General features: G+C 39.5%; 1 protein-coding gene and 1 long non-coding RNA gene across 12 annotated transcripts in view; one reads left to right on the forward strand and one right to left on the reverse strand.

The window, feature by feature from the left end:
- Positions 1–27,996, forward strand: part of STARD13 (StAR related lipid transfer domain containing 13) — a 286,809-nt gene that overhangs the window by 225,606 nt on the left and 33,207 nt on the right. For all 11 annotated transcript variants that reach the window (XM_072930050.1, XM_072930042.1, XM_030274251.4 and 8 more), the window contains 2 exons: positions 24,028–24,099; positions 26,096–26,177. In XM_072930050.1, the coding sequence (XP_072786151.1) occupies positions 24,028–24,099; positions 26,096–26,177 (154 nt within the window). The remainder of the gene's footprint in view (positions 1–24,027; positions 24,100–26,095; positions 26,178–27,996) is intronic.
- LOC115495505 (uncharacterized) lies at positions 17,820–26,089 on the reverse strand. The gene is made up of 4 exons (XR_012056338.1): positions 24,478–26,089; positions 23,728–23,839; positions 22,217–22,292; positions 17,820–21,887 (listed from the first exon to the last, which is right to left on the reverse strand). It is a non-coding gene; the product is annotated as an uncharacterized lncRNA (long non-coding RNA).

A 27,996-nucleotide genomic window follows, 5' to 3' on the forward strand; every position in this document is an offset into this window, starting at 1 on the left:
TTAAAAAGTTGCCTTAAAAAGCAACTTTAAAGTCTACTTTAAAAGTGGCAAACTACAAAAAGTATTATCAACTCTATGTGCCCATTTTATTAAAGAACATTTAAGAAATAGATAAAGTCAGATTTGGAAATCCAGAGTCAGCTTTTTAGGAAAATATTTTGGCTATGTTTAAGATTTAAAATTTTAGTTAGTGGCTAGTGCGAGTTTTTCCAGTAGAAAATTGCTTGAGAAGGTGTATGGCAGAATGGATCTAAATAACTTGCAAATTTTGTGTATTTATGGATGAAACAATAAATAAATATTAAATAAATAGAGGTAAGACTCCAGAGTAAAGCTATTTATTATATTTCAGTTAGGGATCTTCCATCTTAACATTCCTAGCGTCTCATTTGTGATGCTGTCATTTCTCATTTTTTCATCTCCTGAAAGCAATATTTGCCTTAGGGGTATGGTATCAATGTGATAAAAATGAGTTGGTGCTACTGGTCTCATGGCTAATTGCTGTCCTTCAAGCAGCTCCCTTAGCATTCAGCCCTTTAGGCTGCTTTGGAAGATGCCCTGATGTCTTCCAAAATGATGGAGGAGAGCATTTTGCCCTTTTCATTTTGAGGCATCATAAGGTCTTGGAGACTTTTGAGGCCAATTGCCAGATGTGATTAAAAATTAATGGAACAGAACAATTGTACCTCATCCCCTTGACAGACACTTGAGTAAGAGCTTTTTCTAAGACTACTTTTCTAAATTACTCTGTTTGCATCTGTATTTTTCTCTCGTCTGACCACAATGACATCTTCCTTAGCATTAAAAATGGAAAACAATAGTAGAGGACATTTGAGGATTTTTTTTTTTCATGCAGTTCCCTGCAAGTTCTGTTTGGATTTTGTTCATCACACATAGGATGAACTATCAAGACAGACTGTAAACTGAAACCTGAAAGTGAGGTATTAAGTGAGGAAGGAGATCTGCTGCTGTTTACTGCTACAGAAGGTGTCTTTGGTAAAGCTCACACTCAGTGTGTGCAAGTTTAAACATTTTCCAAAAAATAACCTTTTTTTTGGGATTAGCCTACATTGCCTTCCTTCAAAGCCTGTCTGTATTGGAAGAGAGACTAAATATAATCTTTTTTGTGTTCTACTACCTCAGCCTTCAAGTATTCTAAAAGAAAATAGAAAAGAGCTGGCAGTGGGGAGGAGTGCAGTCTCTGCGTTGAGGCTTTGGAAAGTTATTGGGGAATATCAGTGCTCAGGCACTGAGATCGAAGAAAAACAATAATTTGACAAAAATTAATTAATTAATACTAATTAATGGTTTTTTACTACTTTACAAGTGCTGTGGATTGCAGACACCAGCTAAATGTAGAGACTTAATATATACATATATATATTTACATATGCATATACATTTTGTTCTTCTGATTCTGTCAATTTTTTTCAAAGAGCTATAAATAAGTGAGTATATATTTGACTGAATATCTTTCTTTGCCAAAGCAGAGAAACACAGTCATTATTGTTTGGGAACTATTCACAAGGTTTTAAATGCAAAAGATTTTAGGGCTAAATGGTGATATTTTTACGGATACTAAATTGGAATGTACTCTTCAGGTTATTTATTAGTAGTGAGAGTGTCTGGTATTTGATAAAAATATTCATTCTGAAATATTGTTTTGGAGAGGCATTTATCACTAAGATTATAATTTAGGATTTTTCTTTTTGGAAGAACATACTCCTGGCTGGTCAGGCACACTTTTTGTTCATTGTGCACTGTATGGGATAACCACAGGCTGTTTAGAAGACAGTATTTGCCTGACACAAATATTGCCCCCTTGAGAGCAGACTTTCACAATTATCCATCACATTATCATGACATAAGTACGCACAGTTACTCAGAGTCATTGCAGTTACGTAGTTCCCCCCAGCAGGATACTGTTAAATAAACAATGTTATTTGAGGAATTGGCAATTGCCTCTTCCATGCTTCGCCCAAAGTATATTCTTAGCTTTTCATTCACTGGTGGTTTTGCTTTCCTGGAATCCACTCTTCTGCCTTCTGAAACTCACAGTTGTGCAGACCTCTGATCCAAACAAACCTGTGATAGTCTGGGGAGATCTGCACTTTTGTATTCATCAGAAGAAGTGAGGGTTAACGAATCTGAGCACTACAGGTGAGGTTATCATCCAGCAGCCCTTACACACCATGGGAAGCAGCATTTCATTAAATGGCACTATTTCTGTGAGCAGGGATGCAAATGGTGCTGAGATGCCAGCATGGCAGGAATATGAGATACTGCTTGCAAGAAAAGAGGAGAAGTTTATGGGGTTTCTGCTACAGGTGTGACAATTCAGAGGTAGTTAGTGCAAGGTCTGGAAAAGTAAGCACTGCATTCCAGGCACACAGTGCTCAAGTTAATGTCTCCTCCTGAAAACAGAGCTGGAACTGCATCATCAAAACATCAACTTCAGCAAAGAGCTGTAAATTTGCCACCTAGCCAGTTTGAGACCAAAGCAGACCTGTTTAGTCAGGTGTATCTCAGAAATTGTCCTGAATCCAGGATTCCTCTAAGGAAGAGTAAATATTAGTCCTGCAGGTTTTGACAGGGGGTGGATTAGATGAACTTTCCACTTTGGCCTTGTTTTCCATGGTTTATTTCATCTTCTTAGATTAAGTCTTTTTAAAATAAAAATTAGCATGGCCATCCTTGGGAGGAGAAAAAGCCAACTCTCTTTATTTTAATGTTTTTCAAACTGGTCATTCTACAGGATGTGGCTGCAGTTATTATCAGTCCCAGTACATGAGTCAGATGGTGGCATTATCAAGTTATTCCTTTCTCTGTGTTTGCATAAGATCCAGTGATGAAAATGTGACTGCCCTAACAGGCAGTCAAGTTCAATGATTTCCTAAATTCAGTGACAGAGCACATGGAGGAATGAAATTTGACAGAGTCTCACTGAAGTATCCTGAGTATTAGTGGGATAGCTGTGAAAACTAAGATAGGAAAAAACACAGTTGGAGAGCCAGAAGGAAAAGATACTCCTGAAAATAAAACCAAAAAGGAGCTCAGCAGTAAGGAATTCTCTGTTTTGCTGAAAATACAGGAGAGATTAAGGATGTGTGGTTCTTTTTCAGATCTGCTTCTTACGTAAATAGTACAACGCATGCCTTATGGCACAATCCAGCAAAGCAAGCATGGAAATAAATGTTAGACATATTTAGGTGCAGTGATTTCAATGACAAAAATCTGTTGAAAATTTTCATCAGGAGAACCTTATTCCTTAAGACAGTGTGAAACTGCACAGTTGGACCCCTTACAACAGGAATTTAAATTTATCTTTTCCTCAGAAGAAAATTACTTTACATGTATCCTTTGATTGTGATCTAGGTTACAGGAATATACTGCTGTAAAAATATAGCATTACTGGAATTTTCCAAGTCCAAGAATAATTTAGTGTCCAAATACATACTTTTATCTGATTTATGGCTTCACAGCTATGTCTAAGCCAGTAGTGCCAAATAAAATTTTCTTTACTGTGATATGTATGCAGTTCTTTTTAAGGTATTTGGAATGATGTCTAATATTTAAATTAAGCAAAAGTTTCCTTCTAAAAATATTCAGCTATAGTTATGTTTTTAAAGTGCAATTTCATCTTTTACATTTTAGAAGGGTAACTTCATTTCTTACAGTATCAGTGCTCAAATATATCTACGATATGCTTAACAAAATCAAGGACCCAATACATGCAAAAAACATGAAGTCATATCCTACAAGGGCGGTTTTTTACTTGATATCATTGTAAAAGTAGTTTTCTGTACTTCAGTAATTTACCAGTTCCATTCAATGAATATCTCTCAAGAAAGCAATCAGACAAAAAAAAAAAAAAAAAAAAAAAAAGAGTGAATTTGCCCTCAGCTTCCCATATATGAGCAGGTTCCTGACACCTATGTAGAAATGTGTAATTGAAATAACATTTGCATAAATTCTATTTAGTAAGGATGCATTAGCTGAAGCCAGTGAATGTGAGGACATTTAATCAAACAGTAAATAGCAATGCATGTCCAAGCATTGATCAGTTAATGCAGACATTGTCAGAATAATTAAGTAGATCATGATGTCCTTTTGTTCTTTCTCTTTATTTAGTATAGTATATACTGTTATAATAATATACTGTTGCTTTCTAAATCTCCTCAGGGTCTTTAATAAAGAAAGATCTCTTCACTTAATTTTGACAGCTGCGTAATTGGGGTGCTAAATCATCCTCAGGGATGTAAGCAAAATTATTCTACTATGTAACAATTCTCTGGATTTTCTCCTTAGTTTAGAGAAGAAGGGATAGATTTTGGTAATTGAAATCCCTTGTATTACCTTAAAAGTCAAGCATTGATTATTATAATACAATAGTTATATTGTAGAAGATCTCCAGGTCACTTTTAAATAAATGTAATTAAAAATTCAGAATAACCACTATAGTAGATATAATTCCAGTGTAGGAAAATCTGATCCACAAAGACAGTTTAACAGAATTATAGGATTTGGTTTGCCAGAATCAAATCACAAAGCAGCATCAGAATCTGGAAAAAAATAACGACTAAAGCTGACACCAAATCATTACTTTACCTACATAAAATGCATCAAATAACTACCTGAACTCTAGACTCTGTTTATGAAAAGTCACAGGACCAACACATTCCATGCTTAATGGAAAAGTGATAGCAGTGACTGTGAAACTGAGGCTTTGTTCGCAAGGTGCCCCATGCAGAAATGGGATCCAAAAGGGAGACCCCAGAGTGGGATGTCACCACCTCCTGCCCTTCCCTGCCTGCTGGTCAGTTTCTTGGCCTTAACCCCACTAGTGCCAGTTGATATATTTGTTCTGGTTTCAGGTATTTCTGTTTGATGGCAATGAAGTTTCCTTTAGACTAGGAAATTCTGAGAAAAGGGCAGTAATCCCAGCACCTGTACAATTTCAGCCTTTGGTCAAATACTATGTTTGCTACGAAGTGTACACAACAACTGACTCAGATTTCCTGGATTTATTCTAAGAAACAACAGTAGGGCAGGACTCCAACCTAAAATCATATGCTAAGTAGGAGGGATTTCAGCTAATTTTATCCCTTGGAGTTATGCCGAGCTGCTAATTTAAGTGCTCAGTGCATGGTAAAGTTCCTGTAGTGCCACTCTGCAAAAGTAACTTCCAAGCAACTCAGCTTCGAAGTGGTGCAGAGGAAGATGGAAGTTCAGCCAGGCCAGTGGACACTGCAGCATCATCCTGGAAACAGCCTGCCCATGCTCTCTGAGAACATTTTTCCTGCAAACAGGCAATATGCTAATTTCTTGATACATCCTCAATTTCCACTGTATAATAGCACTAATGACCTTGACAGAAAGCATTTCCTAGGGATTAATAACCATTTGAGATTTAATGACCTGAGGCTATGCCTCAGGCCATCAACTCCTTCAAGCTGCTCATTAAATTCTTAGGGTACACAGTCTGCTTCAATCACTCCTGCTTAAGCATTTGCTCAGTGTCACCTAATAACAATATTCTCCCTGAAATATTTTGTCTTCAGAGGCCCTGGAAATGTGTTTGTCCTTAAGAACTTCAGGAAAATAACTCATCATTAATTTTTTAGGTGATTTGTGTTTCAAGTCAGAGCATTTACTCAGACTGCCACTGAACTTTTGGTGTGAGGAACTCAGTAAAAGTGAGACAGTTAAATTCATAAATTGCACCTTGAAATATAAACTATTTGTTCTAGTTGCTTACAATCTCATAATATAAATCAAGAGCCAGTGGCCTCCAGCAGCCAAACACTGGTGGTTCAGCCAAAGGTAACTTATTTGAGAGATTATTTTGAACAGGCTACCACTTTCTAGCAAAGACTGTCTTCATACTAGCTCTAAAAGACACCCCAAATTCAGGTCTGTGCAGAAGGAACAATGTAGAGCAGTGCTGCCTATTGGAAGAGAAGTGCTTCTTACCAATGAAGTCGTAAGTCAAACATTGTCCCATGTTATGGTTCTATGTCCCATGTTATACTTGTGTTGAAGATATTTCATTTAAGGGAACATTCTTCCCATATTCAGATGGCACTGAGCACAATTGGATCTTAGTTAAATCTGATGCTGTGGTGTTACATCGTGTTCCCTGTTTATTTGTGTAAGAGTGCGGCGCAGCATGCCAAATAGGCATGCACAAACAGACTGCTCTTACAAGTTTCTTCCCAGAGTTTCAACACTGAGAGAGAAGAAAATGCTTGGGGAAGAAGGCAATCAGCAACAATTGTGGGAAGCTGATACAGGAAGCATGGTGCAGAGTGATGTGTCTACAAATCAGTTATATTGTCTTCACATCAATTACAAGAATCTTCTGGTGAAGCTCTGCCAGGATCACGTTCTCTCATTAGTCTCTGTTGTGCACTGAGCAATTAGTTCCCATGTCATGTCTAGGGAGAACTAGGAACAGGGCTCTTAGGGAGCTGGAAAGTGGAGATACCTACCCCTCTGTCTGGGAAGACCTACCCTCAACCTGACTTGAACTTGGAACCAGCCCTGTGCTTTGAGCTGACATCTTTGTCTAGAGGCTGCCCACATATCTAGGGAAAGAAGAGCATTTTGCTGGCAAATTCTAAAAGGCTAAAGTACTGGGAGTTGTTTATAAGCTTCAGATACTTCATCTTATAAAACCATTAAGAAAACCTGGATACCAAGAATGCATAGTATCAGCTGCAGGGCGGGGGGGGGGGGGGGGGGGATAAGGGGGGGTGGATCTTGATAATAGGAGCTTAATTCTAGTGAGATATGCATGTAACACATGTATACATACATATATATGGAATATATACATAGAGATATATACGGAATCCAGCAGATGAATTGTTCATCAAGGAGGCATTGTGGTGAATAGGGGGTGAACAACATATACTTACTTGATTGTTTATGTATCGGATTAGTGGATTTTGAGGTCAAGTAGCTAATCCTATGATATGCTTTGTGTGGGAAATACATGCTGTTTGTGGTAAATACAGAGCACCTACGCAGGAATGTTCCTACATAAATCGCAAATCCCATTGTAAACATCGATACAGGTCACTATGCCACCACTGCAAATGGTGAATATCAGGTGCAAATAAGTGAAATTAGGGACCTCAAGTCACACCATCCATTAAGAGGATGTGCCTCAAAGAAGAATATCACTGAAATTTCTTTAGCTTTATCTGCCTGTACATCCCATAATCTCTGTATAGACCACAAGAAGAATGAGCTCTTTCTGTGCATGAGCCATTTTACCTCTTTCACACAATAAGATAAGAGAAATATTTTAAAGGAAGTACCTCCTTCTCTCCCTAGCCTTTAGTAGCACCTAGGATTAATAGTTCTACTGCAGTTGCAGATAGGTGAGATGATTTCCATTCTTTTTATCTGAAAATCCCCATATATATTAATGAATATTCTGCATGCATGATGGAAGGAAGGTCATCTAGATATTTAAGTTTTGATATGTCCTATTAATTTGCTTTATAAAACCAGGCCCTCTGCTGAGACCATTACTGTTGTATGGAACATGTGGGTGTGCCACTGACCCAGCTTTGCTTCTTCTGGCTGCTTTGGGTTCAAAACAAGCATGCTGCATCATTCCCATGTAGATTTTAGGTGTAGGAATACAGCTCTGGTTGGAATTTCCTCTCGAAAGTCTGTTGAGAATTCAAATGAGAGCCAGATGAGTTTTTTCCTGTTCATTTAGAAGAAAAATGCAAAGCATCATGAGAAACTTTAAAACTCTAACACTCCCTGAAAGTCCTCACCACAATAACATGTTTCTGAAAAAGTGCTTTCCAGTGGGATTTGAGCTTGCCAGGTGATAAGCATTCATTATGTTTTTCTACCCCCAGTTAGGGAAGGCCAGATTGGTAAACAATGAATGAAGGAAATTCTTTGAAATACATCTAACAAATAGGAGCTTTGTAGTCTCAGTTTTGAGGCTACTTTTAGCAGCATCAAACTGGCTTTGGCTTGGAGTTATGGAAGAATTAATGAAAGCCCCGGCTCTCTTCTCAAAATCAGTGTCAGCCAATGGAGCATCACAATTATAATTTTCACCTTTTGCAGTGTTGCCTTCCCTCACATATTCCAGTGCAGGTAAAGCAGTGGCTTCCAGGCTGATTCGTTTGGGTTATTGTTTGTCCTTAAAGTTGTACCAGAAAATACAGAACTATAATTTTCAGTACTCCAATGCGGTTCCTTAGCAATAAGTAAGCTTTCAGAGCTTAATGCCATGGCCACAGAATACTGTGGGTAATGGGTTTCTAACTACCATTACAGTGTAAAAAAAAAAAAAAAAAAAAAAAAAAAAAAAAAAACAAAACAAAACACAATGCAAAATGCAAAGCATCAGGCAAAACAACATGAGAAACTTTAATACCCCTACACTCCCTGCCAAACATAGCCCATCTCCTAAATCAAAATACCTTTATCATACCTTCAGTTTTAACCAGTGGTTTCAGAGCAACATGTGGGCTCTAAGGTGGTTATTTGCTGTATTTAACTGCTATTTTGCTGAGATTTCATAGTCAGATTTAGTCTTCTTTCAAAAATTGTGCTGGGTATTTTTATGGTAAAATCTGTAGGAGAGACCATCTTTTGTAGACAACTGCCTGCTTTCTGCCTCTGTTTCTGTCTGGAGAATAACTTACTCATCATACTTCTGGCATATCTGAGGCTACACCCTGCCAAAATCTGAAAGTGAAATAAACCATCAAAAAATGTCAGATTCTTAAAAGTGCAGACCAAGGTCAAGTCTAGAAAAACAATATGCTTGGAAAAGAAAGTTTCCTTCAAAGCATACACAACCAAATTTCTATCTTTGTGCATATCTGTATGTCATTATTGTACCACTAGACAGCCAAAAATGTCTCATGTCCTCAGCACATACTTTCATTCTCCTGGCCTTGAGGAGACATAAACCCAGGGCAGCCCTGGAATCCTGTACTTCATGGAGTACATCTGGAGATAGAGAAGGGCTGATCCCAGAGGCAGCTGGCAGGAGCTTCCCTCTGGAGCAGGTGTGAGTGTCTCTGTGCCCCTGGGGACAGCTCCCACCTTGCACTCAAGGTGACTTCCAAAGGAGGGACATGTCCTCACATACTACTTCAGGGCAAGGACAGCTGTTGTTGTTCGGAGACTTCTCAAGGACTGAATGCAAATTTGGTCAAAACAAATTGAACCTCAGGCCCCAAGATTTTGAATAGCAGCCATCTCTCATCTCTTCTTTAAACAGGGTGTTTTAATGCTTTGCAGAATTACAGAGTGAGGCATGCTGCCTCCATCGCCTTAATCCTCTGTAAATTTACTTCTAACAGCTACTGCCAAAATACAGTATGGCACTTGCACAGCACATGCTTCTTCAGTGATGAGCACAAAGCAGCTTCTGTTCAGAAGGAATTTGTTGCAAGCTCATGAGTGACACATTGTGAGTGTTGAAGATTATGAAACATACTCTGAAACTGAGCAAGCCATAAACACTTCATTTTTCAGAAATAGTCACATTACCTCTGTCATTCTGCTTGGCAAGTGAGTGTGGGCAGGCTTGGTGCATCCACGTAGCACACATTGAACAGGCACCAAGTGTTGAACCCATGGTGTGCCAGTCATGCTGTGGAGTTCAGAGGAAATATTTCAAGTATGCATTTCAGCACTCTTCTCAGATTTTTATAAAAACCCATGGTCTTTATTTGTTTATTTTTTCTTTGCTAGCCTCTCTCTTGAACTAAACTGACCTTAAATTATAGCATGGATTTATATTCTTTGATCTCCTGGTGAATGCTCTAATTCGTCCAGAATCAGGTCATGGCTTAAGGCAACTTCTGGCTCTAACTAGGTAATATCTGCTGGAAAGGCAAGTGTTTTGTGTCTGTCTGTGGGCAGAGGATACTGTGAAATAAGTAAATTTAGAGATCAGCCAGTGACTGGACTAAATCTTTAATAGCACTAAAAAAAACCCTCTGGTTTAAAAGGCCACTGATTTGTTAAAGTGGTAAAAGAAGACAAGCTCATGCAAGCTAACTATGAGGTCCTCATTGATTTGGAGCATATTTTGAGCATACTACACAATTCAGCATATATAGTCTAAGAATTTTGCTTCCTAAGGAGGGAAGAATAATTTTTCCATTTTTAAACTGAAGTGTAAGCGTTAAGTGATGTGTCTCATTTCCCACCGAAAGTCTAGCTGGGCAAGGGATTAGTCATTTACTTTCCAACTATCTAGCTATTATCATTGTCTAGAGACCAAACCATCTTAGCCCACTGTCAGGCCAGTAATGATTCAGATGAGTGGGAATGTGCTCTCCAGCAGTCAGAGCAAAGGGACTCCATCCATGAGATGGCAACTGAAACTATCCAAGTGACTTCCCATTAACTATGGGAAGATTAAGAAATAGTTGAAATTCATCCAGCAAGTTAAAAAGTGACAGGGTCCGTATTTCACTGACATTTGTAGAGCCAACCCTTCTGTATTCCCTGCTGTTATCCAACAAGAGACATTGACATGAAAACAGGCGGTTTGTGCTTCTTTGATAGCTTTGGTGTCTCCTGATAGATACCCCACAAATCCACTCTCTGGCACCAGCACTCCAGCACTGGTAGGTCTCCAGCCTTCCTGTTGTCTCCTTCCAGGCTGATATATGGAACATAGCTGAAGGCCAGGGTCTGGCTTTATAGAGTGATAACTGCAAACATCTAACTTATCTAAGCTTTTTCATGCTATTTGATAAAAGAGCAATTTATGTCTTTCCTGCTTGTAGCTAAAAATAAGAGGAAGAAAGCGCAGAGTTGTTAGTCCTGGGTGGTGTGCTAATTAGTTCTTTGCTAACTCTGCTTCATTGCTGGCAATGATTACTGTCAAGTAATTACAGGGTTCGTATGACTCTGGCTCCTGTTTGCTCTGCAGTGTAGCAGGGGTGAGGAAATGAGAAGTGTCAGTACTATGGATACCCAGTGTTACTTCTGTCATAGCAAAATTTCCTGTTATAGGAAACAGTTATTTTGTACAATGGCTTATTAGGTGGAAACAGACTAGGTGAGCTGCAGAATGGAAAATCAGTATTTTTGCTACATTAGAAGTCTGTTCTCTACTGGGAGGAGCACATAAAACCCCCACGGCCTTCTATTTAAAAATGTATGGAAAGGAAACGAAAGGCTTCAGCCAAAAGGCTAAAAATAATAACTGTACCATCACAGCCAAGTTGTCTGTTCCTTCTTTCCTCCAGTTTGAATGAATAAAAGTTTATGTACAGCTATCATGTAAGAATTGGTGTAGCCTGTTTTCTGTGTTCTGCTCTGTAGCCATATGGACTGCAGCTTTCATTGTAAAGGGGAATGAACAAAAAAAATCTAATTATTTGTGTGAAGAAAAATCATGGAAGTTTGTTAGTTTACCTATCCAAAACATTTGAGTTCATCAGTAAAACTGTTGTTTCTGTATCATCCCTTTGGTTGTTCAAAAAACATTAAAATATGTATGTGCTGGAGTGCACAAAAATGTCTGCAGCCTCCTGGTAGTAGAAGGCAAGACTGGGTAAATCATAATCCAGTGTGCTTGAAGAGGTAAATCATAGTTAAATGCTTTGAGCATCTTTGAAAACCTGCATCCTAGGAGTTTGGAAATTTAAATATCCTTAAAATTCTGGCCCTGGATATTGAAAGTTATCTGTTTCTATTCAGTAAAATTAAATAAAATTTTAAAAATATGGATGATGGAAACTGAACAGCTGTCTGAGCAGTAGCTCCACTGCTCTCTAAAAAAGAACCTTAATTTGACTTTCCCACATTAATACTGTTTACATGTTAGAGAAAATTGTTTGAAAGGCACTTTTGTAAAAATGAGTGCTTTTGTGAAAACAGAGTGAGGAAAGATGTTCTTTTTTTAGAAGGTGAGTAATTGTTTCCTTTAATCTCTTTGTTTTTTCTCATGACTCTACAAAGATCAGCACACAGCCATGTAATTAGTGGCTCTGGACTAGATCATGCTAAAACACCCACTGGCGAGACTCCACTGTTCTTACAGCACTGCATAGTCAAAGCAAAGTGTAAAATTTAGTTCACAATAACATCTTTACATAAGCATATGTTATTTCTTCCATCACTGAAATAATTTTTAAAATTAGTTGAACCATCAAACAATGGAGGTCATCTGGCTCAACCTCTCCTCATGGCAGAGCTAGCTTACCACATCACATCTGGCACTGCCAGAGGATCAATCCAACTCCAAAAAGGAAGGTATTCCAAGTTCAGAATGTCCAATAAAACAAAATAATAATTTGCATGGAGTATTAATTTACTGATTTTTCATTTCCTCAGAGTCATAAAAGACATCATGGTAGCTTTCTTTAGTAATGTTCTTACAGAAAATAGCAGCTGGAATAAAGCAATAAACAGATATGGGTGTTTGATCCTCTAAAAAATAATCATAATAAAACAGTAGCTATCCACAAATAAAGTTAACCTTCATTTTTTAAATGATTTTTCGATAGTCTCAAAGCATGATGAAATGTTAATAATGTTGATATACTTCAATGGCAACAATAGTGGTATAGTTGTGAATCAGAAAAAGACATCTGGGTTTGTAGGTATGGGTCTTGCCTGTACTTTCAGGATAATGTCAGCCCTCCTGCTCCTGGATTTTATGTAGATGACAGTTTCTTAGAAACTGTGTGAATAAGTCACCATCTGCTGTTTGGGGTTCTGTTTCGGAAGAAATACACAGGATGTCTTTCTCCATAGACCCTTGCATGAAAAAAGATAATAAGGAAACAGAGGGATCTAAAAACAGATCTGCTTGTAGTGTTAACCAGCTGATAACAGCAGATAACACTGATAACACCAGGTGAGAGCTCAGCACTCTGCATTGCATTCACTCTGCACAAGACATGGATTTGGACCTCAGTTTTGAATATTTGAAGTCTGCTGTATGAACTGTGTTTTATCAGTGTTCCTTGCACTACAAATTACTCATCTCACACAGAACTGCAAAAGTGTTTTAATCTTAATTTATGATAAACAAGAACTGTGAAGTCTTTTTTATTAATACATCAAAGTATTATCTCCAAGGGGAGTTACTTTCATATTAATGTACAGTGTTTAATATAAATTCACAGCATGAAGACCACCTCAGATAGGTAGAGTTTCTCTGATGTATATCTGATTACCCATATGTAATTTGAACATCTAGAGAATATGAAGGGCATAATCAAAGAATAATTAATATGTTGCTAAGGAATTACATTTTGTTCTAGTTGTCTGCATAATTCAGAGAGAAAGTTTATGATGGCAACATCTATCTTTTGGGGTATTGTTTACATTTTCATTCAAATTATAACATGAAGCATTCTCCTGCATTCCATAGTGCCTTTCATCTGCCAAGCTCCAATTACTGTCTGACCAATTAACTTCAGTATTGCACACATGCAAACCACGTTGGGTATTGTGGAAAATCTAAGCAAGGCATTGAAGTCTGAGACTTGACCTCCAGTTTAGGATACTGAGCTTGAAAACCCTGATTTCCAGAGACATTAAATCTTTGTATTTAATTGGAGTTATGAATACACATGAGAGTCAAAACTAATGGTCAGACCAGCACTACATCCTCTAGGGAACCCTCTGAATGTCAGGGCACTCCAGAGACATCTTGTATGCTGCTTGAGTTCAGGCTGTCTGGAAGTCTCCCCCAGCCTTGCAAGAGATGACATTTTTCAAAACCTTGCAAGGACAGAGGGTAGCTGCAAACTATATGTAGTGGGGTCCATCTGCTGCATCCAAATTCAAACCAGATCTCAAGGGCAGAGTACAAAACACCTTGGGCACTTTATGTGCAGTGAAGAAACATACCTTGTGTACAGATTGAAGAATTTACTGCTCTACTGATTAAAGTATTAGCAATCTAATAAAAGAGTTGGTCCAGCTACAAAGATAATAACACTTATAATTCCAAGTATAAAGTTATGGCAAGTTTCAAGTAATGGCACAGTTGGAATTGGTACATATATTCTTCCTATTAGCTGTTCCTCTCCTTGGTGTTATTCTTGCCCTTCCTTTCTTGGTTCAAAAATCAATACTTCTAGTTTTCCTCAAGATGAAAAGAGGTGTAGAGGAGCTTATAGCAAGTTTTCATCTGAAATTGTTCACTAAGGAAAGTATAAGGAAAGCTGATGGAGATATCTTCCTCCTTACTGTTGGGTCAGTTCAGGGTTATTTTTGCACACTTCTTGAAATAGTCAGAGTCACTGAATGGTTGAGGTAGGAAAGCACATCTGAAGGTCATCTTGTCCAACCCAATTGCTCAAGCAAGGCCACCTATAACCAGCTGTGTCCAGGTTGCTTTTGAATATCTCCAATGATGAAGCCTCCACCAGCTCCATGAGGAACATGTACCAGTGCTTGGTTACCCTTACAGGAAATAAGTGTTTCATGATGTTCAGAGCCTTCTGTGTGTCAGTGTGTGCCCACTGCCTGTCACGGGGCACCACTGAGAACATCCTGCTCTCTTTGCACCCTCCCTTCAGATATTTATCCTCACAGATGACATTCTGTGGATATTCTCAGTTCAGTCAGAGAGAAAAAGAGAAAGATTTCTGCCAGGCTAAGCCTGGGAAAAAGTCCAAGAGGAATGTAAACAATCTATTATCTTGCTTTCCGTTCATATTGTTTATAGATATGTTCTACCACACTGACCTAAGTCCAGTGTACCAGTCAGGTGAAATGCTTTTACTTTAAGACCGATGGAATTAGTGTTCACTGTGTTCTCTATAAAAGAGAAGTGCTTTTGAATAAACACTCATTTGCCTTCTGAAACCGTACGAGTCATTTCACCCATCCCTTGCTCAGTAGCGTCAAGATTCCACCGAGGCTTCTCTTCCCCAGGCTGAACAATCACAGTTCTCTCAGCCTTTCTTCATCTCAGATGCTCCAGGCCCATAATCATTTTTGTGGCCCTGTGCTGGACTCACTCCAGTAAATCTATATTTTCCTTTTACTGGGGAACCCATAACTGAATGCAGCACACCAGATGTAGCCTCACCAGTGGTCAGAAGAGGGGAAGAATCACCTGCCTTCCTTGGCAGAAGAGCACATGGCTGCTTTGTGTTCTGTTGGTGTCCACCAGGCACCCAGGTTGTTTTCTGCAAGGCTGCTTTGTAGTCTTTGGGCTCTTCACTCTTCAACAATAGTGATTCAGTAGAAGATACATGACAAGTATATATATAACAGATATATATAGTATGAATAGGTACATATAGGTGCAGTTTCACTGACTACTTATTAATAATGTCTGTAAGTATTGGACTAGCAATGGTACATTGCAAAAATCGCTTTATAACACATCCAGGGAGCAAGATGTTTTCTAAATACCAGCTGGACACAATATTTCCCTTTTCAATGTGAGCTCAGCAGTTATTTCAATCTTCAGGCCACTCTTTGGTCCATAATACATGGAAGTTTAGATGCTGCCTAGATCCCCTTAACTTGGGAACCCAAAGCAGAAACTTGTAAAAGAAAAATCTGTTTTCAGAATTTGTCCCATATTGACCCTAGAAGTCACCAGAAATTTTGAAATAGATCCCAAGAGATGGGATTGTTACCTCTTCTCTATGCATTGGATAGTGCTTCTTCCACATTAAATATACTCTATACTTTATATTAGAGTTCTTAAAGACTCACATTTTCCAAACCATTATCCAAACACATTTTTCAGTGGGCATACAGTACTCATGTATAAGAGCTCTGTTAATTCTCAAGTCAGCAGTTCTCAGCTTTTGAATGACAAGTCAAATAGGTGGGATGGGCAGTGTGGTACTGAAGAATGGGGGGGTGGTACTCTGTCCTCCAAGCCTGTATGCAGCCAAGACTTATGGGCGCTGGCTGTCAGAAGGCAAGAAAAATAATATAATTCCTAATGGGGAAGGAGGAGGATGTAAAGGGAACCAGGTTCATAATCACTTTTGTCCATTAGCAATACCAGAGTATTTTTCTTAAGACTAAAGGGAGGAGAGCCTGATGTCCTTGTCAGCTCCCAATATGTATATATATACATATATACATATATATATAATGCAAATTTATTCTATCTCATAAATCCTGCTGGTGGTTTCAGCTGGCTGAAGTATTCTCTTTGTTTCTTGTCATAAACTGCTGCAGCATTCTTTCGTGCAGCTGCCGCATTTCATCCTAATGCAGCTTCATTTCACCCAGGGATGAAGTGGTTCCTCTATGTAACTTTCTCTTCAATTTTTATAACTGTTAAAAGGGCCTCAAGATGAGATGTTGGTTGCAAGCTATTATTTTATGAGTGTCGTCGCAAAGTGCTGCATTTTACAAATCAATTGTAAGCCAAGAAAAGTGACTTTGAAATGATAACTGAAGATAGAGAGAGATTTTTGGGGTTAGGAGGGATTTAAAATCGTGTTTCAGGAATTTCAAAGGAAGATGGCAAAAAAATGGGAAACAAACTAGCATGAAGTAAGGTTGTATAAACTGAGTGGGAATGTGGGACAGTGGGTAGCAAAGATGTCAGAGAAATTAATGACAAAGTTAAAGTGGCTTCAGAGTGGAAGACATGGAAAGGAAAGGGGAAAAGGAAACCAGCAGTAAATAAGACATGATGGATAAGGAGCAATCAAAAATCTCAAGAGGACACTCAAAATAAAGACCTGAATTTCTTATTTTTATCATATTACTGGACCATATAACATGGATGGGGTTTTCAGCATTGTCTGGGACTGTTAAATATCTTTGCAGTGTTATTAATGTTATTTCTGAAATGTTCAAATGTTTAAACCACTTGGTGTCCAAATCTCATTGCATTCTTATTTAGATGCATGATTGTGCTGTACGCCCTATTACTAGGAGTTCCTTGGAAATCTATATAATGGGAGAATTCCCTAGGGAGTCAGTTTTATGCTAGACTTTCAGGAACAGTAATGGTTGCATGATAGAGTGGCTAATTGCTCTGAAGTCAGATTCCCTCAGGACATTTCCTACTCCTAAAATCTTTATTGTGTCCCTGCATGCCTGCTGTCCTGTGTGCTGCCTGCTTCAGTGGCCCCTGGAAGTCACATCTCAGCTTAAAAAGCATGTGGAGTTTAGCACATTGCACAAAGATCTCTCCTGTGCTACAAACTCTGACTTTCCCTGTTATTGTTTGCACAGCCACCTTCTTGTTATTTGCATTAGGAAATTCATTGTGTTGTACCCCTAGCTCTGATGATACCTAGATGTAAAAAATACTAATATAGACACTGTTTCCAGACCTGTAAAGTTTTGTGCTTGATGAACCTGCTGTAAATCTCAGATCTACCAGTTTTACCAGTATCCCATAAATTTGGGAAAGGAATTCAGCATAATCATTTCACCCAAGGGGGATGTGGCTTCCTAACTCCTTACTAGAATAACACACCTTTTTTTCTTGGGAAATGCAGCCTTGCTGAAGGTAAAAGACTAATGAGAAGTCTCCCAGATGGCCTGTACAGAAATTGGTTGCACTAGAGAACAAAACAATTGTAGTCATTGAAAGAAACATTTAATACAGTCCCAGACTATGTATAAGAGAAGTGTCAGCAGCTCAGAAGGAAAAGCTGTATAAGCTGATCGTCTAACCAGGAAAAAGCCTTTTCATAACACTGTCTTTAGCTTGGTTTCATTTATTCCTTTCTGGAGAATTCTTCTGCAAATCTGTGGTGGTAGCAGTGAGTAGTCAGATAAGGTTCCAACTCCAACTCATCCCCTGATACCAGTGTCATGTGGTAATATCAGTTCATATTGCCCTCCTTCTTTTTCATTCCTTCTTTTTTATTAATCTCCCTGCTTTTGTGCTGTGTGTAGAGTGAATAGTAGTTTCCAATTTCCTAATTTTGTATTACCCCTGATTTTATACCCTTTTAGCATAACCCTTCCTCATTCATCTGCTCTCCAAGGTAAACAGTCACACTCTTTTAATCTCTCAGCATACAAAGGTTTTTTTTTTTTCATGTTCATAAATAATCAGTCTTCTCACTTTCAACCTCTCTAAGAAGTCAGAGCATGAATGGACACATTTGACTATTACTCACCAAGGGTAAAGAATTACACATAAAGGAACTACTCATGAAAGATCTTTCTATTGACATTTAAATTATATTCAGCCGCAGTAGTTTAAAAGGTCCGTATTTTATTGTAATATTACTAGTACCACAATATTCCATGAAAGGTTTGTGACTATTAAAATAACACTTTGACAGTTTTATTTGTCCCTTCCTTGCGAAACATAACTTTGTCTCTTACACTAATTATATGGCATGATATAAAATAATTCCAATGAAATTCCACTTTTGAAAACCTTATTATCAGGATTTATTGACACATGTGGACCATAGTGCAGTAAAACATATAAATTCATTGTATGCTTATGGTTTATATTATTTATTATATATTTGTACTATAAATGGTAATTTTACAGCTGCATGGTACAATTCCTGTTGTATTATTATTGGAATTATTCTAGAAAAGCCCTACAGAATGGATGGGAATGGGGTAAACCATTAAACCTCTATCTAAAAGCATGAAAGGTTACTGAAAATTGTATCTGTCTTTATTAAATTGCAAAGGGATTTTTCCTTGGGGAATATGACAAGTTTTTAATTTTTCCATGCTCTACACCAGCTGCTTGCACTAGTGAAGTGAGATGATAAGACAGTAATTAAGGTATTAACCTGCTCCTTGCAAGCTGTAGATCATGGAATTATAAAATCATTGAATGGTGTTGCTTGGAAGGGACCTTCAGGTTACAACCCCCCTGCAATGGGCAGGACACCTTTCACTAGACCAGGTTGCTCACATGTGAACTCTTGTTTTGCTGTGAATTTCTTATGTGAGTTGAAAAGTCATGTTTTCTCATATTTACAAATATATTCACATTCTTTCCAATTTAGCATCCTTATACTCTACTGTAATCTAATTTCAGAGCTCTGAAGAAGCTTTGCAAATGCCACTCAGTGGAAACCTGTCAGCCTTTAGTGGTACATCATAGCAGAAGGATGGTAGAGTGATGCATTTAAGTATCAGAAATTTGGAATTTGGATTGTCCGGACGAGACAGTTAAGGGTAACTGAGGAGTGGCATAACCCTATTTTTATGGCCAGATAAGTGTCAGGCATCTAATTCCCATCAACCTTACCTCTAACCTGCTTATGTACTTCTGAAGTGCTGTAAATCCCCATCTGTAAAATAAGAAGAGTAAAATAGATAAATATTCTAAAGACTGTGAGATATAGGGCCAGGGAGTAATGGCAGCCATTGCAGTATCTCAGACTGAGCTGCAAGAAGCTGAAACATGCTAGAGCTGTTCTCAAACAACTTCAGCCTGAACTGAACTTTTCCAAAAAAACCATCTTCCCTCATGAGTGCTCTTCTGGGAAGACACTGGGGTGGTGACATTGCTTGTTGGTTTATGAGATACAAGGGTTGTACCAGGACCTGTGAGACAAGGCAGTTTGAGTGTCTACAGCTGCCTGGAGCATGCCTCAGGTCTAAGACACCATTAGTGTTTTCTCCCCAGGAATATTCTCTGTTTTACCTTCCATGGAGGTTTGCAGCAGTTCTTGAGAGGAAAAGGCATTTTACCACTCTGGGTTGAGCTGAGCCTCCAAACTGACCCTGGAATGCCGGGTAGGCTAGAATTTTGTTCTGGAAGATACAGCACAAAGTCATCCCAACAGTTTTCCTCCTCTTGCAGGAAAGAGTAAGAAAGGACCAACAGTTGATGTAACCGGAATAACCACTTGCTCACTGATGTGACTCCACAGTCAAATGCACTTCTTTCCAATTAATTGATTAATCATTTTCTCTAACATTCCTAGATATTTTATCTGAATATTGTAAATTAGATTTACGTGGTGAGCAATACAGGGGGGATACTAAAGTGAACTTTAACAGTGATTTGTTACAGAAGGTAAACAGTAAAGGTTTCACATAAAGTTGACATAAACACAATAGAGGGGATAACGATGTACCTTATTTATTCTAGTTGCTAAATCTTTCACTGCACTGTGTAAAGAGACATCTGCATTTTAAATAAAAATGTAGTTTAAAATAAGGAGAGAAACACCAGAACAGAAGACAGAAGAGACAATGGCAGAAAGGCAGAAATAAGATGAAATACTGATATCTAGACAGGATAAAGGAAAGGACTATAGTAACTAGATCTTAGCATTGATATTTGTAGATGGTGATAAGATTCCAAGCCAGAAAATGAAATTATTTACGTAAGTTTCTCCTGACAGAGCTTTTCACCAAAGAACTTTTTAGACTTTTTAGGCTTTTTAATTCTCCTCTGCTCCTTCATGGGGGAAGGACTGTTCCATTGGTTTGACTTTCTTGAGCTTGTTAAAATCCAGTTAATGTAGATTAAACAGAACCCGTAGAGGATATGAGTCAGTTTGCTAATCCAACAGTAGACCATTCCTACTTTTGGAGGGTTAGTTTTCAACCAGCTATGGGGGTTGAGCTGGGTCTCTAAGGGTTAACCAGGAGCTGGTGTGGCACAAAGGGAAGCAGGAGAAGCAGCCAGCTGGTGTTGGATAGGCAGGGCAAGGATGTCCCCTTCAGTGGCAGCTGGCTGCTATACTGTCTGGTGTTGAGCAGAAACAAATCAGTTTGTGAAGAATCAGAGAAAGTGTTGGAAGAGCAGAAGAGATGGCAAACAACTTGTCTCCATTTCAGCCCCAGAACAGTCAGAGCCACCCACACGGTTTGTGGGAGAAAAGATCAAACCTGTTTAATACTAAAGATGGACTCAAAGCCAAGACCCAGCTGTGCCCTGAATACTTGTCACATTTCCTGAGTGAACCTCTCTCCTCATTTTGCTCTGAATTATAACTCACTAACAATAGAAAAATGAAATGGAAAAGAGAAATTTGTTTTCTTCCAAGCTTCAACTAGAAACTGAAAAAACTCCTTAGAATTCTAGTCCTGTGAGACATACTGACAGTTGCCAATATTTGGGACTGAATTATTATCTAGTCTTAATAATTAATGATTGTTTTTAACTGCTGCCCAAGCAGGTGGAAAGCAGTAGGCATTTTTTTCCAGCCACAGAGCAGAAGGAACAGTAGTGCATAAGGAAAAACCCACCATCAGGTGTGCTGGGGCAAGCAGCCTTTTTGGTCCTGCCAAGGGAGATGCTGCTTGTGGGTCAGTGGTGGCTCACGTGCTTCTGGTAGGAGCAGGAGGAACTGTGGCTCCTGCCAGCCTTGAGCCATGTCCTCTCTGAAATCATTCTTCTCACTATGACAGCCCTTCTCTGTGCTGTTGACAAAATGCCTTGGTGCCACCTGTGAACACACGTGGGTTTCCGAGTCCTTCAGTGTTGCACCAAGACACTGCATCTGCTGCAGGCAGAATTAAACCCCTGGGAACAGAATTGGGACAACACTGCTAAAAGTATTTCTACCACCCTCCATTGACACAGCCACTGATGTATTTTTGGTGTTGCACATCTCCTCCCAAAGTCCTCGCTAATGTTTCACTATAAAGTAAGAAGAAGCAAATATTAGGATATGCACACAAAACGAGAAGGTTAAACTTAGCATGTCAAATTATTGTTCAAACATTGCAGTATGCAGTAATAAAAGCATCTATATTGCATTCTGAACTATAACTTGGATTACATGCCCAGGGCAAAATAGTATAAATCACCTTTGATGTCTGCTGAGGAGTGAATCCTTTGTTGTGCCTTTTCACCTAAACTGTAGGAGGGACCAAGAGTGGAATGACTGGAACAGATGCCTTTAGCCAGCAGGAACACACTTGTATGAGCAAAGTCGTGTTTTGGACTGTGCCAGCAGCCTGGTGACTTCTGTACTTCCTGCTGTACTCTGAATAAGACCAGAAAGAGAGATATGGGAGGGAACTGGGAACTGATACTTGTCTTGAAACTCAGTATCCTGGAAGACTAGCAAATCTTACTCAAGGCTGAAGTAGTCATTCAGAAAATTAAATACTCCCCAGAAATGCCTTCATGGAAGACACAAAGTTTTGAAGGCAGAAGTTAATCAGTCAGTGATATTTCACTGAATACAGTGTGCTGCGAACAACCTCACCAAAACAAAGTAATAACCAAACCAAAAACACCACAAAAAACTAAAAACAAAACCTCAGAGAAGAGCAAGATCTACTTTTTTAGTTATTCCCCATAATTACTCACCCATTGCAACCTGAGATTTTTTAGATCTTGTTTGGGCTGAAAGAATATTTCTTAGCAAGCTCCTCTGAGCAGCCAACTGCAAAAAAACATTGAAATATGATAAGCGTATAAGAGCATTAAATGGTAGCATTCTCCATCACCCACAGCCTCTGTCAGTTGTGTTTCCAAGCCAGATGAAGCTAGAATGTACGTACAGCTGTTCTGAGTTGTAAAATACATTTTGAAATGGGATTGATTTGTCTGTGTTTCATGAGATTGAATTAAGCAAAAGAAAAATAGTATAAAGACTTGTCTTTTTTCCAAGCATTTAATAGAAAGAGTCGAACTGGAACATAATAGAGATGTGCTTTCAGCACAGATGTGCTGTAGTGAGAGCCACGTTTTATGTAAGCTGCTTATTCTTTTGTGCAGTGTTAAGAACTGAATGTACTTTCATACTCCATTTTTTGGCCTTGACATGAACTAATGTCAAAGCAAATGAAGACCTGGTGGTAAATCCTTTTCAGCACTGCTAATGATTGTGACCATTGTGTAGCTGTTCTTGGCTGTCTAATCGTCTTTGGGAAATTGAATTTTTGATACATAGACCTTGCATTCTGAATTTTGATTTCTGCTACAAAATTTGCTGGTGTGATTCATATTTTGGGGATCAGAAAGGTGTGCAGGTCACACACTGCAGAGTATATTCAAAGTAGATTTTATAGTGAGCTTCAGTGGGTAAAGTCATTAAGGGAATGATGAGTGATCTGAACAGAATTACATGGGCAAAAGTTCACGACAGCATACCTTACCTATAAAAATGCATTTTAGTAGAAAAGTGATTTACAACTGGATTTTTTTTTTCACATGCAAGGCAAAATATGCTGAAGAACAACCGAGTCTGATCATCTTCTTCCAGTTCCATTGTTTGCTTTATAGTTAGGGTTTTGTTTTATGGCTGTCTAGATTTTACAACCACAAATGTGCCAAAACCCTTGACTGGTTTATTCAGGTTGATTAATACTTAACATAAAATGTCTGCTTTCTTCAACACCTGCATGCTGTGTTTCTTTGTGTTTTGCAAATGCAAGAGATACAGATATGTGCTTTGACTTTGATCCTGTAAACCAAAACTGTTCAAACAGTAGATCCTGATCTAGGTTTGGACAGCAAAGAGATGTTTCCCAGGTTCGCTCTGAAACCCACATTTGTGTGGATGAGCCTCTGTTTTCAGTTATTCCCTCAGCTGGTCTGGGAGCAACTGCACATGCAGGCAGTACCGGTGCTGGGCAGAGCTGGACCCAGCATTCAGCTTTCCAGAATGTGAGCCCATGGAGCTTGGTAAAAATGGAGATGTTCCTGCTATTGTCCCTTCAGTATCATGACACCTGGGATTTTCCTGGCAGAGATTCCTTGGATTTCATGTTGCATTCTGCTCCGTAAGAAATGTCAGAACAGGAAAGAACGCAGTGCCTGCTCCCTGTCACCCCATTTTCATCCTGCTCCACCTTCATATCTTACCAGCAACTTACCCTTGGGGGAGAGTAGATCACAGAGCCACAAACCTGGCTGAACAACTTCTGCTGCAAGGAGATGGCTAACACTTGGTCCCAGCCACCAAGTGGCTTTGTGCACACCAGGGTCCTGTGGAGACAGGCAGGCTTCTTAGAGGGACTCTCTTTTGATGCTATAAAGTGTGGTTCAGAGTGATGACAGTACTGTAACAGCAAATAGATCCTACCAAATTATTTTGTTATTTCTTTGTAATTGAAAGAACTTCTAATTCAAAATAACAAAGTGTGAACTGTTTTCTCTTTCCTCTTTTTGCTCAGAAATCGAAGCAAAGGAAGCGTGTGACTGGTTACGTGCTGCTGGATTTCCCCAATATGCTCAATTCTATGAGGGTAAGTAGGTCTTTCTCCTCTGTGCAGTTCTGAAATGCACTGGGCCCTCGCCAGGAGAGCTTGCAGTCAGCCAGCTCCACATTTGACTGAGTTATGGCCATGGCTCGATGCTTCACAAAGCCTCAGCTGCTGGAGTCATACTAGTGCATAAAGAAAAGTAAGATTCTTACCCTCGTAACCATGGGAAGTTAAAAAAAAATGGGGGGACATAGCTTGTGTAAACCTCAAAGGTTAGCAAAAACAACTGCAAAGTATGTAAAAGCATGAGTCTATTTTCTAAAAACTTTCTGAACCATGCCTGAAATAAGATTAAAACACTAGAAGTTATTGAAAATTTCAATCATGCCGAAAGTAAGACTGAAAATTCTGCAGACTTACCAAAAGTGAATAATCTGAGTCGCACTTCACATTTGCAAAGGAAGAAAAGCTGATAGTTCAGTGCTACCTCAGGGCAAATGGTGGTGTCCCCTTCCTAGGTGTTCAGTTCATGCCCAGGGAAGGAGTGTTCCAGAGGGCAGACCCAGTAGTTGCACTGCTGCTGTGTTCCACAGTAGTTTGGGGACTGGAGCTGAGTTTTTTCTGCTCTCCCCAGCTCAATGCTGAGAGGGAAACTGAACTTTGTTTTCCCAAAGTGCATGTTTTCTCTGCCAGAGACACCCAGCTCAAGCCCACTCAGGCTTATTAGTCGAAAAGCAGCTCTGCCAAACACCTCTGGACACCTTCCAGGGTCAGCATGAGTCTGGAGGCAGCACAGATTCACACATGGAATGAGGGCCAGGGAGCCTCATGGGTCAGAGCCAAGTCTGCAGGGAGTCAGCTCGGATGCCATCCCTCCCCTTGTGGGGCTGAGAATGGCAGGACGTGGGATGCTGAGGACACCACCATGGCCAGCTGAGCGCCATCAGGGCTCAGGTGCTGGGTCCTGTTGGACTGCTCAGGTGCCTGGGGACAGGAGCACTACTCAGAGATGCTCAGGTGGCTCCACAGGAAGCAGGCAGACTGTTAAATCCAGCAAGGAACTAAAACTAATAAGCCTGCCAGACCAAAACTGACACAAATGTGTATCTAGTACAGTCCCTGGGTAGCCAGCAGTACTTTTGTGTCTGCCTTGTATTGGGAGTGTCACATACTGACTCCACCAGGGAAAGGAACGCCTGCTGCCTACTAAACACAAAAGGATGTTCTCTCCAAAAAACAACCTGTGCTGGGCTCCAACAGTTCCCATACAGTCAATATGTGCTCTAGACAGTCTACATCTCTGAAAACAAGGTGCTTTTCACAGGCATCTATTATGTCAGTGTTGAGCAGTGGTGTCTGAAAATGCTGGCTGAAGTTCCTGTATCCCGGCATCCTGCTGAGGTACCTAAGCATGGCAGAGCAATCTGGAGAGCAGCCCCAGCACTGGAACCCATCCCACTGTTACAGAGCTGTCACTCTTCATTGCAAATGTCAGCTTCCAGCATGCTATTCTGGCTTTTTAGCTAATATTGGGGATTATAATTCAGTTTTAGTGGGTTTTTTTTTTGTCTGTTACTTTGTCTGAAATCACTGTTATTTGGATCTGTTTTAAAAACAAAAAGCACAGAGTATTTCTGGGGTTTTGGCAAAGTCTATCTAGCAAATCACTCATTAAATCACTCATTAAATGAGAAGGGAAAACCTTGTTTCTCATGTAAAGTAAGCATGGTGGTAATTCCCTGATCTCATCCATTTGTGCAAGGTCCTAAAATGAACAGCTAATAGTTGAGTATTTTTTAAAGCCAAAATGAAATAGTTTTGCTGTCATTCTAATGCAATGCACATTCAGCTGTACCTTTAACAGAAAAAAAAAACACCCTATATGGTGTCAGAACAGGTCACAAATACAGCTGGAAGGGAACCAGAGATGGGTGAAACTGGTCATACTAGATTTCAGTGAGCAAGCAATGTAAATGTAGACAACTTATTTTCATTTGAGTAGCAAGCAGCCATCTTAATATTGTGTCTCCTTTTACAGACTCCCAGTTTCCCATTGACATTGCTGCAGTAAAGAAAGATCATGATTTTCTTGACAAGGACCTTGTAGAACCTCTTTGCAGGTAAATAGCGCTCCAAGTTTCTTTTCTGATAATTTAAAAACATAAGATGATTTTTAACTGTTGGCATAGCAGCAGTTGAGGTGTGTGCTTGTCCAGGTGCATTGAGTGATGAGAATTATAATGCCACCATTCTGAGTTAATTTCTCTTACAGAAGATGCTGCAGTAGGAGACCACTACACTCACAGAAAGCATCACATAATTTGAGAAGACCCAAATCCAATGGATTTGAAACAGATGTTTTTTAAGAACTAGCAGTAGTGCAAGCAAACCCTGAATAAGTGAGAGTCACATTTGAGTTGCACATTAATAACTGTTACATCTAAGTCCAGCAAAAAGGATGAAACTTCATTGCAGAGAATTCAGCAAGCCCTTTTCTCTGGCAGCAGGCATGGTTTTCATGCTGCTGTGATTCCCTTGGTACTCTCATTTGGCACCAGTAACAGAAGTGGGACCAGACCCAGTACTGCAGACCCCCCAGCAGTACAGATGCTACAACTGATCCGTGCTTTGCCCCTCCCAGCAGTCCTGTGTTTGCTGTTTATCTTGCTTTTTATACTCTGTGATGAATATACTGTACTGCATTGCTCAAGCCCTGTCCCCCAGGACTCAAGACACAGCAATTTTGTGGCAGTTTTGCAAAACCGCATTGCAGAGACATTGTTCCCCTCTTCTTTCCCCTGCACTCAGCTCAAGCTGGGTTCTGCTCCTCTCCTCTTCAAGTCAGGACAAAGGAGCATCTGGCCTTTAACCAAGCAGACTTCATTACATGTTATGGAAATTTTCACAACACCAACATCAAGATAATTAGACAAGACTCTATTTCCCCTTCTGCAACTGCAGCTAAAGTCATCAGAGATGGCTTTAAGATATGCTGTTCCGCATCATACTGTACATTGTAAGGACTACTGAGTTTGTGGTGGAGGAATGCAGAGAAGGTTTCTGAGAATCACCAAAAATACGTCTGGGAAGGGACTTCATCCAGTCCACCACTCCATCCCAGGCTATGCCCCCCTTCCTGACAGATCCAGGTAGTTTCTGGGCATAGCTGTCAGATTGCTTTTCCAAAATTACCCTGTGCAAGTGAGATCTGTTGCTTCTCATGCTGTCTGTTATGGCTATGGGGAACAGAATATTCTTTCTCTGTGTAATAGCTTTTGTTTCTGAAGGCATATCAGTAGAAAAGACTTGGATTCTCCAGTGATCTCTCTCACAGATGCCTGAGAACAGAATTAACTGCAGACTTGATCCACTGCTGTTCTGTGCTGCTTGCTGAGAGAGATTGCTGTGTGGGAGATACCTTCTTCCCATACATATGTATATCCCCCTGCTTCAGTCTGGCTTGATGGAAGACACACTTTGCTGCAGTTTGGGAACTGGAAAGTGATAGAGATAGGAGACTGAAATCTCTTCCCATCTGCCCTTTACCACAAAATTGAAGGACCATTAAAAATGCAAGAACTATGTAAGTTCGTGCCCCTTTCTTGTGAGACAAAACAGTGAGATATAGTAATTTCCTAGCTCTGTGATGGTCCCTAATCATTCATCTCTGGAGTAATTGGCAATGGTGTTGCTACAGTCATGGTCACCCGGCATCCAACACCTACACAGCTAAAAAGGGGAACAGCTCATCTCTTGCTCCTCCAGCCTTTCTGTAGACACACAGATACACCTACAGTTACACTATGTTGATATATTTATGAGGATTATTTTACAAGCTGAGAAGCTAGAGACTTGGTTGCATTGTGTTTTTTTTCTCTTTTATTAAAATATGAGGGTTTGGAAAATTAACTAGCAGCTAGATAGATGCACTTATGGGAG

Source organism: Taeniopygia guttata, chromosome 1, assembly GCF_048771995.1.
Source record: "Taeniopygia guttata chromosome 1, bTaeGut7.mat, whole genome shotgun sequence".
NCBI lineage: Eukaryota > Metazoa > Chordata > Aves > Passeriformes > Estrildidae > Taeniopygia > Taeniopygia guttata.